The 12,461-nt window shown below is 40.2% G+C and overlaps 1 protein-coding gene across 2 annotated transcripts in view; it reads right to left on the bottom strand.

The window, feature by feature from the left end:
- Nucleotides 1-12,461, bottom strand: part of STN1 (STN1 subunit of CST complex) — a 41,947-nt gene that overhangs the window by 4,964 nt on the left and 24,522 nt on the right. For both annotated transcript variants that reach the window (XM_059851924.1, XM_059851923.1), the window contains 4 exons: nt 11,501-11,612; nt 10,584-10,746; nt 3,790-3,912; nt 3,173-3,245 (listed from right to left, as the gene is read on the bottom strand). In XM_059851924.1, coding sequence (XP_059707907.1) covers nt 3,173-3,245; nt 3,790-3,912; nt 10,584-10,746; nt 11,501-11,612 — 471 coding nt within the window. The remainder of the gene's footprint in view (nt 1-3,172; nt 3,246-3,789; nt 3,913-10,583; nt 10,747-11,500; nt 11,613-12,461) is intronic.

Here is a 12,461-nt window from a genome sequence, read left to right on the forward strand (position 1 = left end):
ATGGCTGCACACATCTATTCTGTGCCAGGTGGGGCATTGTTTGAAGCTGTCCCAGTCATAATTTCCTCCACTAATCATCAGTGCTGCAAGCTCCCAGTCCCCCAAGTGCTGAAGTCCACAACATATTTCTCCACAGCAGTTGACAATGGAAAACAGACATAAATCAGATTTATCAGCACAAATTATTTTCCGTCTCCTTAGTTCACGTGATGCAAGGCAAGTTTGAAAAGGCTACTAAGAAACTGCCATGGGCCAGGGAGGGCACTGTATTTTATTGGTTTTTATTTCTTTAGTTAATTCTCTACTCTAGAATCTGCTGAGCCCCAGAGCTGCCTTAGAACCTGCTGAGAAAAGTCACTGTTAGAAAGCAGTAAATAAACAGTTCAGCCTAATTCTGATTAGGCTGTGAATCAGGCTGAAATACTTCCTCAGAAGTATCCAGCATGATAAAAAGGCCTTTGTGGCCAATAGCCAAAAATGTGCCCACTACCCTGGGAGAGATATCTGCAGAGAACAGAACAATGCCTCTACCTGGTCATAGTGATTGTTGTTGCAAACAAAATGGGTAGCTGCACTTTGCATTTGTCATAGGTTTGTCATAGGAAGGTCAAATTGCCCATCCCCGATCCAGAGTAACTTAAATCTCAATGAATTACATTAATGACTCAAGTGTTACCTAACAGTACAATGTGTGCTTTCCCCCTAGATGCTGGTAGAAAACAGCACTTTGGGGAAGCTGCAGGTGTGTACAATGATCAAGTAACCCCAAAACATTCCTGTCCCTCTTTCAATGAGATCCTGGGTTCTTGCTTTTATCCAGCAGCTGAGGGAAGCCAGGCTGTGATTAACTGTCCTGTCTGACAACCAACATCAGAGGGGACAGAGTTTTAGAACTACCATTTGCTCACTGCAGATGTCTCACACAGGGTACATTCTGACATATTAAATTTAACTTCAAGTGGTTCTGGTTTTTGTCATCTCTACCATTAGCCTGATCTAAGACTAAAATTTATAAAACAGAGAAACAGAGCAAATTTGTAAAACAAAGAAAGAAACAAACCAAAATCCATTTTGCAGTTCAGTCAGGAGTCAAAATGTGCTATCTGGCTATATTAAGTTTCTAGATGGACCCACAGTGGTCTCTCATGAGTGCATTTAAGATCAGGAATTATAAGTGGAGCCAAGGACTAGGATGTCAGGTAGGCACATTACAGATCAGGGCTTGTGCAGCTCTGAGTAGGCAGGCAAGATTTTTTTTTTTAAATTTGTACAATAGTTTCAGCTGGGTTGGGCCCGGGAATGTGTCACAACTACAGCAATGGGGCAAGGCGTTGCCTGGAAAACTGGCAGAGAAGTAACTCATTGGAGAGAAGAGTTTGATTTATCATAAATCATCCCTCTTGTCATGAAAGATTACTGTTACTCTTGGAGGAAAACGGGTAGGAATTTCTTGCAACAAACAACAAAAAGCCCTAGAGGTGAATGGCCATGTCCCTGTTTTCTCGCTGGAGCTCCCGCCAGCAGAGGGGGGCCGGCAGCCGCGCTCAGCTCCGCGCTCTTGCATCATCCCCGGACAACAAACACCGCCGTGCCTGCTGGTTTCGATTGAAGCTTCTTGGCTTTGCTACTACTGCCAATGACCAGGACATTGAAATGGTCCTTCTGGAAACCAGCAAAAGGACACTGACCTGGAAATTGGCCTCTTTGCAGCGGGAAACTAAGTAGGGGGAAAGCTTCAGGGAGAACTAGAGGGTTTGTAAAACAGTTGCTAATTTTAAACTGCTTATTATGGAAAACATGGCTTTGAGGACTCAGGACTCTTCAAAGTCTTTTCTGTGACTGATCTACAAATTACTCTTTGCTGTTGACTTTCATGACCGAAAGAACTTCCCAACTTCCCATGGATCACAGAGTACTTGGCCAGTGTGACAATGCACAAGAAGGGAACAAATAGGAGGCAGTCACTCAGTGCCTCTGTCAAGTGTATAGAGGTTCTGGCCTTGATAGTGGCATAGAATTAAAAAAAGCAGGTTACTAGGAGAACTAACTGATGTATAAAATGAGCAAAGGAATGACTCTTAGAGAAATGATGTTTGTTAATTGGATAAAAGACAATAAAACAATGTGATACAGCAATTTGTTGCACTTAAACATCCTCAGGCAAAAAAGCCAATATTAACCTGCATGCCCAGTAGTAACCTCTTCTCCCAAGACCCTGTCTACAATTCTACCACTTCTTAAGAGAGAGAGTTAAAACTCCAACTTGATTTTGCCTCACTTAGCCTTTTTTTCACTGCAGGATAACCATCATACTCCAGGTCCTACAAGTGCTATTGTAGTTATGACAGTATAGGGATATGAGCAATTTAAGCTTTTATGCCTTATGTTCCAGTCAGTCATTTATTCTTTACTAAAGCACATTCTGTCCCACAAATAGCTGCACTCCAGCAGCAAGTGATCCCTGCTGACACATTCTATCCCATGAACTGAAAGACACTCTGTAACAATGTACCTGTGTAATTAGAACACATTCAAGTCAAGCAAAAGTTATCACACTGGCAATAAGACACAATAGTTTGAGGGACAGGGATAACTCAGAATCCACCTGAGGCACGTTATCTGAAAAGAAATAGACTTTGTTTGACTGAAATCCTTAACTACAAAGAAATACCATCTGAGCTCTACCTGAGCTTAAAATCTCCAGAGAATATCCTACTGCCTTTAACAAGTTTTATTGCTGACTTAAAAGAGGCAGGGATTTCACCTTTCTGCATGGTCACTTTTGTGTCAACTCTCCTGTAGAAACTGAACCAGCAAGATTTGCTACTTCTCCAGAGTGCAAAGCAACACCTGCTAGGTGGTGACCTGACTTCATTACATTTGGTTCCTCCCAAAATCCAAGTAGTCTCAAAAGATACAGATCTAAGATAATGGCTGCTTACTTCAGATTGGAGAAGTTTGCTTCCTGCTGGGCACACCTGCTCTTTCTCTCTCCATGCTCACAGGAAGCTGCCCCTGCACTCCTGCTCTTAGCTGTACTGATTAGCTTCACCAGCAACAGCTTGAGTTCGAGGGTGAGAACAGGCAGCATGTCCAATCCAGCAGCAGGAGGAGATAATGTCATCAGTATATCAGCACCAGCTCATCAGAGCTTGATCACTCTGCTACTTACGCCTGGGTTTTCGACAGTCTTCTTTAATCACATCAAGGGTCACTTTAAACAGCTCCTTATCATGGTCAGTCACCTGAAGAAAACAGAAGAAACTTGCCTTGCTGTTGAAAAACAATCCACTGACACGGTGTATTCTAAGCTGACACTGTCATAATTACACTCTGCATTTTATGCTACCTCCAAGACTAATAATGGACGTCAAATCTGCAGGCAATATTTTTACTACTATTAGCAGCATCCATGAGTTAGGTGAAGAACATGACACAACTAAGTTTCACCCAAAGGAGGGTGACTGCCTCAGCAGAACAGCAAGCTTGACCCCAGTTGGATAAGGAGAACTGTCCCAGGCCCCAGGTTTCAGTGAGCTCAGCTGTATCAGAGCAGTTTGGCAGCCCAGTGAACACAGACACAACTTGGAACAACTTAGTGGGTGATACAGAGGTACAACCAACTGTGAAGTAAGCTGCAGAAAATACTTCTGAGTAAACTGAGAGCACCTGGATGTCCTGCTGCTCTTTCTGAAACATTTCTACTATTTCTGCAATATTTTTATTGTTTTTACTGATTATGAAAGTCATACCACTGAACTGGTTTGCAACTACTGCTCAGTGCCTTACATAGTATAAGTCCTTGGAGCTGCTAGGTTTCTGGAAAACCACTCCTTTTTCTTGTAGCATCTTTATTGCTTCCTTAAAAACACCGTGAATCCTTTTGGAACTGGAGCTACTTTCTGATTTCACCTGGATGGAAAGAAAGGAATGAAGCAGATGGTGAGAAATCTCAGCTCAACCAAAGTTACCAGCAAAAGCTCCAGATGCTTTCAAGAAGAAAATTACTTCAGATCCTCTTTAATATGAATTTTGTTACACATTTTTCTTCATTTAGTAATTCACAAATCATATCTGTTATATATGAAATAATCAATATGGCTGAGCTTTAAACAAAACCCAAACACCAGAAGCTTGTACCAATCTTGAGGAACCACAGTCTCTAAACTGCCTTCTTTGTGATTAGCAGTTATTTGGTGATGTACCAAAAAATCTTTTTTTGGAATATTCTTGTCATGCTTGCAGTTCATTTGACTTTTTTGTTAATCAAGTTTTGTTCACTTTCACAGTTTTCCCTGGTAATAAGGGTAGGGAGGCAGGAAAATCAGTATTTTGTAAGGTGATATTCAGGAGGAATCCAAGGGCTGAGGACTGGATTCCCATCTCCTGATTCCAGGGAAAGGAGAAAACTGACAAAACCAGTATTTGTTTCTTGCCCCCTTTGTTTCCAAATTTTTACAAACATTCAGGTCATGCTCTCAGGAGCTTCTCCACAGCCTAATGAAGTAAAAGGATAAAGAGCATGCAATAAATTAAGATGAGCATATAAAATAAAGAAACAAAGGATTCAGTTTTAAGGGTAGGTGGGAAATTAATTTTTTGTGAAAGGAGAACAATGTGTCTGGAAGTCCACAACTGAAATTATTTAGAAGACAGGGTTCTGTGTTTGGGACACATCTAACAGAGTAGAAGGAAGGAAGGGGAGGGGAAAAAAATAACACCAGGGAAAAGCAGGGTTTGTTTGGAAATAGAGCTAAGAGAGTGGAATGACAGCTAGGGAAGTAGAAGGAAATAATTAGTTGTGCAGAAGGGAAAGTATGTGTAGATAAGAACAAGTCTATGATTTACTCTTCTCCATCTCCAGCTGTCCTACTGTGTCCTCCAACCTCCCATTTATCTACACAGACTGCTTCAGTTCCCCAATTGCTGTTTTCTCATCTGTTGGGAGCACACTGTGCTCCCTGTGGTTTTCTTTGAGTAGGGAGCTAAACTGCTTCCCACAAACAACCATGTGGTAACTAGAACCACACCAGAGCAACCAGAGCAAGATTTGCCAAGCCATTCCTTGAACTACCACCATAAATGCTCCCACCCTGTTCTGAGCAAAAATATAGATCTCACATATCCTACTTCACTCAGCAGGAGCAGCTCAGAGCCTTGGGAGTGAAGCAGGCAATCGTCATGAACTGGAAAGAAAGTACGTGAATGTGCGAAACGGACACCACAGGAGCAAAGGAAGAATATCTCTCAAAACATTAATTCAATGTATTTGCAGTTCTCAAGTGACACTCCAACAGTGCCTGAAAACTGATGTACCTAACTGGGAATAGTTCTGAGATTCAAAAGGGATATTGGTGTTAGCATGTGTCACAAGTTTCTCCCTCCTGTTATGCCAGATAACCCTCAGGATTTCAACAGGCCATAATCACATCTCTCTCTCTCTGTCCCACAACAGCTAACTCTCTTTTTCCTCTCAAATCACCAGTAAAAATAATTGCTGAATATCAAGATAATTAACACAGAACAATGGCTCTTATTCTCAGTTCAGTTTCCTCTGTTTCAGGCTGAATGATTCAGTGCCTGAACCTTGTCTGTCCTCCTGTCTATCACAGCATCAATCTGGATAACAACAGACTCTGTTTCTAATTACAAACTTGGCCATACATCTGGACACTGTTCCAGTCACAGCATTAATACCACTAAGGTATTTCTCCTCATTGTGCCTCTTCTGATGAACTGAAGAAACAAACATAAAATGCAGCAGGAAGGATTAAGTGAAGAGTGAATATTTGCTCACAGAAAAGTACATTCTCACAGCCATATGTAAAATGAAGAGACTTTGTCTCTCACTCAAAGGCAGTAATAAATCCTCAAGAATGTAAGAAATTGCTAGCAAAGCAACCAACTCAAGACTCTGATCAATTTTTAATGTGAAAGCAAACATTTGGGGAGAAAAAAAGATAAAAATATTTCCAAAGAAGCACAATAATTATTCAGTTTGGCTTACCACTGAAATCCTGTCAGAAAAGAGAGATAATTAAAAACAGACTCTGTGTGAACTGACACACAGCTCAGCCTGGATGGATACTGAAACAGAATCACTAAGAATGCAAGTCAAGGCATTGACAGAGTGAAAGCAGCGAGGCCTTATTATAAGTAAGCAGCTGCTCCATATCAGCACTCTCTCATATGTGCTGCAGAATCCATGGAAAAGGGCTTCATGGCAGAAGGACTGTTTCTGAGAACCAAAATAGGGCTCCTGCCCACTTTAGTAATGCTATACTATTTATTAATACAAAAATATTATGTATTATTGGTGTTTAATAGTACCATAAAATAACAGGAAAAATTTGGGTTTTTTTCTTTGTGTGCCCTAGAACATGCTTCCTCCTCTCCATCCTCTCCATTCCTCTGGGTAAGGCAGCAATTCAGTTTCTTTGTCAAAACAGTCTGAAATTGCTTATTCTGCTCTTTTGGTCCACCCAAACCAACTCCAGCATCTCATCCTGCAAATGCACAAGTCAGTAGTATTTCTCCCCAATACCTCTCACAATGTTCACACCTCCTTTTGCAAAGTGCCCCCCTTGGGTATGCCTTAGTTTCAGGGTGCACCATGTCAGATTCTCTGAAGCAGTAACAGCAGGGTCTTCCCCTTCTCTTCCAAATCAGGTCCTTTTCAAATAAATTAAGCTGTACATCCAAAACACAGGAGCATTCAAGAATCAGTCATCTCTTTTGTAAAACACGTTGTGTGTGTGTATGTGTGTAACCTGACACAGAAACAGCTATTAAATAATAATTTTACTATCATTACCCTCACTCCCAAGAATGGCCAAGGGCTCTGTAGCAAAGCCTACAGAAGAATCTATGTATCCACAATTAAGTCGGTACTTTAATCAATATATTCCATCTGATAGGCCTCACACAGCTCAGTGGGCTGGTGCTGTGCAACCAGTTATTCTCAGATCTTTAAAACAAGACAAATTCTCTGTACAATCAATAATAGCTCAAAGAAATGAAGTGGCACAGGAATCAGTGAGTCTGTTCAAAACACTGGAACTATGTAACCTTTGACTCATTATGAATCACACCCTGATGGTGTTAAAGTTTCCTGGTATAACTACATATGTGATTCTACTCAAGGAACCACCTTTTGCATTTTCTCATGTAATGTTTAATCCTAGGCTTAGGCAGGTGACAATTTTAGTAATAGGGATCCTGGACGTGTCAGTCCTGAAGTCCTATAACAAGCTTTGCAGCTTATGATAGCAAACAATATTTAAAATAATATTTTTAAATGTTTAAACAAGATTTAAAAATATTTAAATAATGTTGAAAGCAGTGGTGAAACTTCCTCGAGAGGTAGAAAGACAAAGACCCTGCATCAAGAACTTTCAGTGAACTGTGTTACACTTACAGTACAATGAACAGGGTAGACACAGACAGTGTGAGCAACACTGCAAAACTTCCTGCTTTAACTACTTCTTTTTGGTGACCTTGAAATAACATTCAAATCAAGAGGAGTACAAACAGCACACTCTGGAAAGCACAACTCAAGCTATGTGTCCAAGGCAGTGACAGGCACAAACTGGAATGGCAGCACTAAAATAGCACACACTAAAGCTTATGCATGGCAAAAGGGCAGAAATATTGTTAATCAGGACTGGCTGGTTTAAAGCATTTCAGTTGAGCAATTGGATGGATCCACTTAAGATGTAGCTTTCTTTAAAAATGAGACCAAAGGCTTGTCCATTTGCCAAACAAAATTGCCTAAGTCCAGTAAGTACACTCCGGAGGTTCTCTAAGCACAAAGTTACTTTTTCTTGTTTTACTTGTAGTCTTCCTTCTGGTACCCACCCCTCCAGACTCACAAGTCATTTCTTTTAAGGGATAGGGAAAAGGCTACACCTTTGGGATAGATGGGGAACTGGTTATGCAAATTAAAGCTCCAATGGCTTTAAAACTCATAAAAGATTTGTTAATTTTTAACTATTTTTAAAAGCAGTTAAATTCTCTTCCTCATCATCCATAGACTATAAAATTAAATTTTCCCTTGTATATGTCTGAGAAGAGGAAATTATTTCAGTTCTGTCAGATGCATCTACTAGAGGGAAATTTATTCCAGACAGACAGAAGACTGCACTGCCAGGGAGGCATCAGGACTGGAATGAGGTATTTATTGTAGGACATGTATGGGATGTGGACAGGACTCAGCTACACAGTACTGCTGGAAAAGAACACAGAGATGCTGCCTCAGAATATCCCAGCTTAACTCCTTCCATCTTCACCCTCTGCTCAACTCTACTGCAGTGACTCCACAGCAGTTCATCACCTCCCTGGAGAAAATATTCCATGGGGAGACACCCTTCCACTATGATGAGCACCATGCAAGAACTTTAAAAGTTGGGAAAGAGATGAATGGGGAAAGGGGGAAAGGAAGAGAAAGGAAACAAATAGTATAACAGCAACTTGTGCTTGAGAACACTGGAATCAAGATAAAAAAATTACCTACACATGCAAATAATTCATCTTTTTACATCCAGGAAAAGTGCAAGAAGTGAACAAGCGTGTATATTGAGGCATGGCCTAACTATCTGAGTTGGCTCTGCAGCTCCTGCCTTGCCAAATAGGCCCAAAATAACATTGTTCCACATCAGCAGCACCTTTTGTCCTCTTGGTTTGAGGGCAGTGCAAAACAAAAGACTATTGAAGAGAAAAGAAATGAAGAGGGACAGAAATCAGATCTATTACACTTCCTTTTGTGGACAGAACTGGGTACTTGACCCTTTGCTAATTATGAAAGGTGACACCTTCTAGAGATGGAGTAGAGGAACAAGGAAATACATTTCTAGAGCATTACTAGGAACTCCTCCTAAGGCATTGACGCCACTTGACAACTGCAGGTCCTTTCTTATTCAAGAACAGATAACCTTCTTTGCAAGAAACTAATAGTAAAGGACAATAAGGAGAGCTGCAATTTCTAAATAAGCATCTGTGGGCCCAAATTCCTGGGACATATACTCACATCCTTGTATCAGGGTCAGGAGCAACTAGTAATTATTATGATAGCTCTTCATGACTGCTTACAACACTGATGCTACAGTATTTTTCTTGGTTTGGGGTTTTTGAGTAGTTTTTCTTTTGGCTGGTTGGAGTTTTGTTTGGGTTGAGTTTTCTTGGGGGATTTTTTCAGTCTTTCTATGTTTGTTCTGCACCAGTTCCTACTTTAAATGGCTTTGTAAATTATTTATCTTGGTCTTTCTATAAATGCTGAAGCATTTAAGTTTCCATTATTGGACACAATGGCCACTACTTCCTTTAATATAAAGTGTTTGGGAACTTTTAATACTGTTCCAGCTAGTTTAGAAAGTACCAGGTGCCATGTTGGATAATCTACTAGCAAACTTTTCTGTCTAAAATGAGAATAGCTCCTGTTAGTGCCAATATCCATGTTTGTTTTAAAGCAAACCAGAAAAAAATGCCTTAAATGAAAACAAACAAACAAAAAAAAACAAACAAAAAAAACCCCAACCCAGCTATCAAGAACAGCTATCAGCAGCAGTTCAACAAGGCCAACAAGAAAAGAGCTACTTTTCATTATTATTTGACCTCATCTGCAAGAGATTGTGTTTTATATTATTTTTTGGGTTTTTTTAAGAATTTAATAAATATTAGAATTCAACATAACGTAGCATTTAACATTACAGTGCACTTCAAAATCAGGGTGAAAATGACAGCCAGGGATTTATTTCTCTACAGAAAACCAAAAAGTAAACAAATGAATCACAACACTCCAGCTTAAGTTCCAACTGCCACTGCTTTCAGGATAAAAGATGTAACTGTAAGCTTTGCAGAAAATTATTACTTCATACAAGTTGAAAATCTGGTTTGTAATTTATCCAACTAATACAGAAAAATATAAAGCCATTTTACAAAATGAGTGTTGTTCTGTTTCCCACTCTGCAGCTGATCAAGAGGTTACTAACTCATTGGAAAATTTCTTAATAATTTGGTTACATGCAACTGCCTGTAAACTGATTTCAATTTAATCCCACCTTCTCATCCTTTCACAGTTAGGGACTTCCAATGTGAGAAACACGTAGCAGGGAGCACAATTCATCCACTCATCATAACCTCCTCTTGAAAGCTGCATCTCTATCAATATATTGAACTTCAAATGAGAAACAAGACAAAGATTTTGTGCTCCCTTCTCTGATTAGATCCAGGATCTCAAACCTCTGAACCAAAAAACTCAAGCACCTTAAAGGGATCTCTTTTTCTGACACAGCTACTAATTACAAATCTAAATACAGTAGTGACTGTTGCAGGCTCTAAGATTGCTCAGCCCTTACACAAGATTACCCCTAATAACAGAATGTTCTTACATTACTTTTTCCAGCCCAGTTTTATATGTCTAAAGTAACAAGATTTTTCAAGCTCAGTAAATAATTAATGTGTAAAGTTCAAGCACTAGTGGTTTTTGAATCCTCTGAAGACACCAGTCTCTTATCTGTTTACGCTTTAAAAAAGTACATGGTATTATCTCCCCCCACTCAAAGCTTGGAACAGGTGCATTCACTCACCTCCTCACAGCTGGGGCTGGGTAGATGCACACCCATCAGAGACACCAGAGAATCAACTGTCTCCAATTCCTGCTGGTAAAAGGTCTGAATTTTGTTTTCTAATAGAAAGCCTTGCACTTTCTCATGCAGCATATGGATTGAGAAATTCTGACCCTCCGGGCCACTACAAGGATACACAGAACATGTCAAAAGGTAAGAAATGTGTTTTAGAACAATTACATAAATAAGTCCACCGGACTGGTTTCAAAGATCAAAGGATGCTTTACTGTCCTTAAAGAATTTGAATTTAAATCTTCAATTAAACCAGATCATTTTTAGAAGTATAAACTTTCAACTGCTCTTCTTCAATCATTTGCTGTTAGGGTTTTGTGAATTTAAGATCTGCAGTCTCTGAAGCAACACAACATGCACCAGGCCTCCCAATAAGCATCCAGCTACCCTGAAACTGAATACAGGAGTGGGTGTTTGACTCAGCTTATTGAGGTTATGTATTTGTGATTTGACAATGACAAGGGCAGGAGAGCACTTAGTGGAATAGCTCTTTAACCTCACACATAAAACAACATCAGTCAAGGATACGTCTCCATCCTCACTGCTGACCTCAGTCCCAAATCTTGCTCTAAATCCCACGTTTTTTCACTGGATGAAAGAGGTCTGTACACAGTATTTTAATTCCTTCCTAATATTCACTTTAGTCAGCATTGTATTTCTTTCATAAGATTATGGACAGGTACATGGTGATACATACATCTGTATATATCACCAATTATTTGTGAGAAAAGCACTGCTACTGTATATGAATGCAGGCTGAATCACAGTCGGGACCCATTCTGTTTTTTTCCAGAGTTATTACAACAAGTAAACAATCATAAGATCCCATACTTTGCCCCAGGAGCAGTTCTGCATACTGCATTTACCTCTGTATTTCCTCAGGCCTCTTGAAAGGTTTATCATAAACTTCTCTATAGAGACAGGGGAGCGCCAGCATTCTCGAAATCTGGACATCACACACAGGATCATCCACTTTATCTGGAAAGGCAATGAGAATGTGTAGACCTGGCCAGGACTCCCACACAATTTTTTAAGCAAGAAAACCTGAGGCAGCACAACAGAGCTTCACAGCCAGTATTAAATTGGCAAAATTTGTTCACTGTGGTTTTTATAAAAACAAACCACAAAGGCCAAACCTTCTTTTACAGTTTACAAGGAGGTAAAATGGCCTGTTGTGGTGCATTACAGATTATGCTTTTGTCTGACAACTTTTTTAACCAGAATTTATGATCTCTATTTTACCTTTCAGCAGCCTTTATCCATTAAATGAAGTTAACACATAGTAAGGAGCTTTATTTGGGCCAAAGTGAAAGCATTTAGAGGCTATTTGAATTGCATGGCTCTCTTTGGTATTGTTACCAACCCATGAATGGGTTGTATATACTCATAAATCTTCTGTCTGGAAAGGGAGGCTGAACTCCCTTACAACCTTAAGCTAGAGCTGAAAAACCTAGACTTTTTATCTGACTTATACAGGGTTTTTAAAAGACAGGATTTTCTTCACAAAAGAAATGATTTTAGCATTATCTCTCTAAGATCTCACTGGAGAAAACCTCTTACACAACAGCACAGACACGGAACTGAGAAGAAGTTATGTAACTGGAAGCTCCCAGAGCTGTGGGCTGCAGAGCCCTGCTGCTCCAAGAGCTGTCAGACACAGAGGCAGCACCTGCATGCAGATCTGTGCCTGAGGAACACTTCTCCCTCATCCTGCAGAGCCAGGCTTCAGTGGGACCCTGTCCCTAAGCTGCTGCCTGCCCATGGAATGGATTGGCTGTGGCAAACAGCAGCGACCTCTCCAAAACCCTCAGTACCCTTGGTGAAGTG

The sequence above is a fragment of the Haemorhous mexicanus genome, chromosome 7 (genome assembly GCF_027477595.1).
Source record: "Haemorhous mexicanus isolate bHaeMex1 chromosome 7, bHaeMex1.pri, whole genome shotgun sequence".
Lineage (NCBI taxonomy): Eukaryota > Metazoa > Chordata > Aves > Passeriformes > Fringillidae > Haemorhous > Haemorhous mexicanus.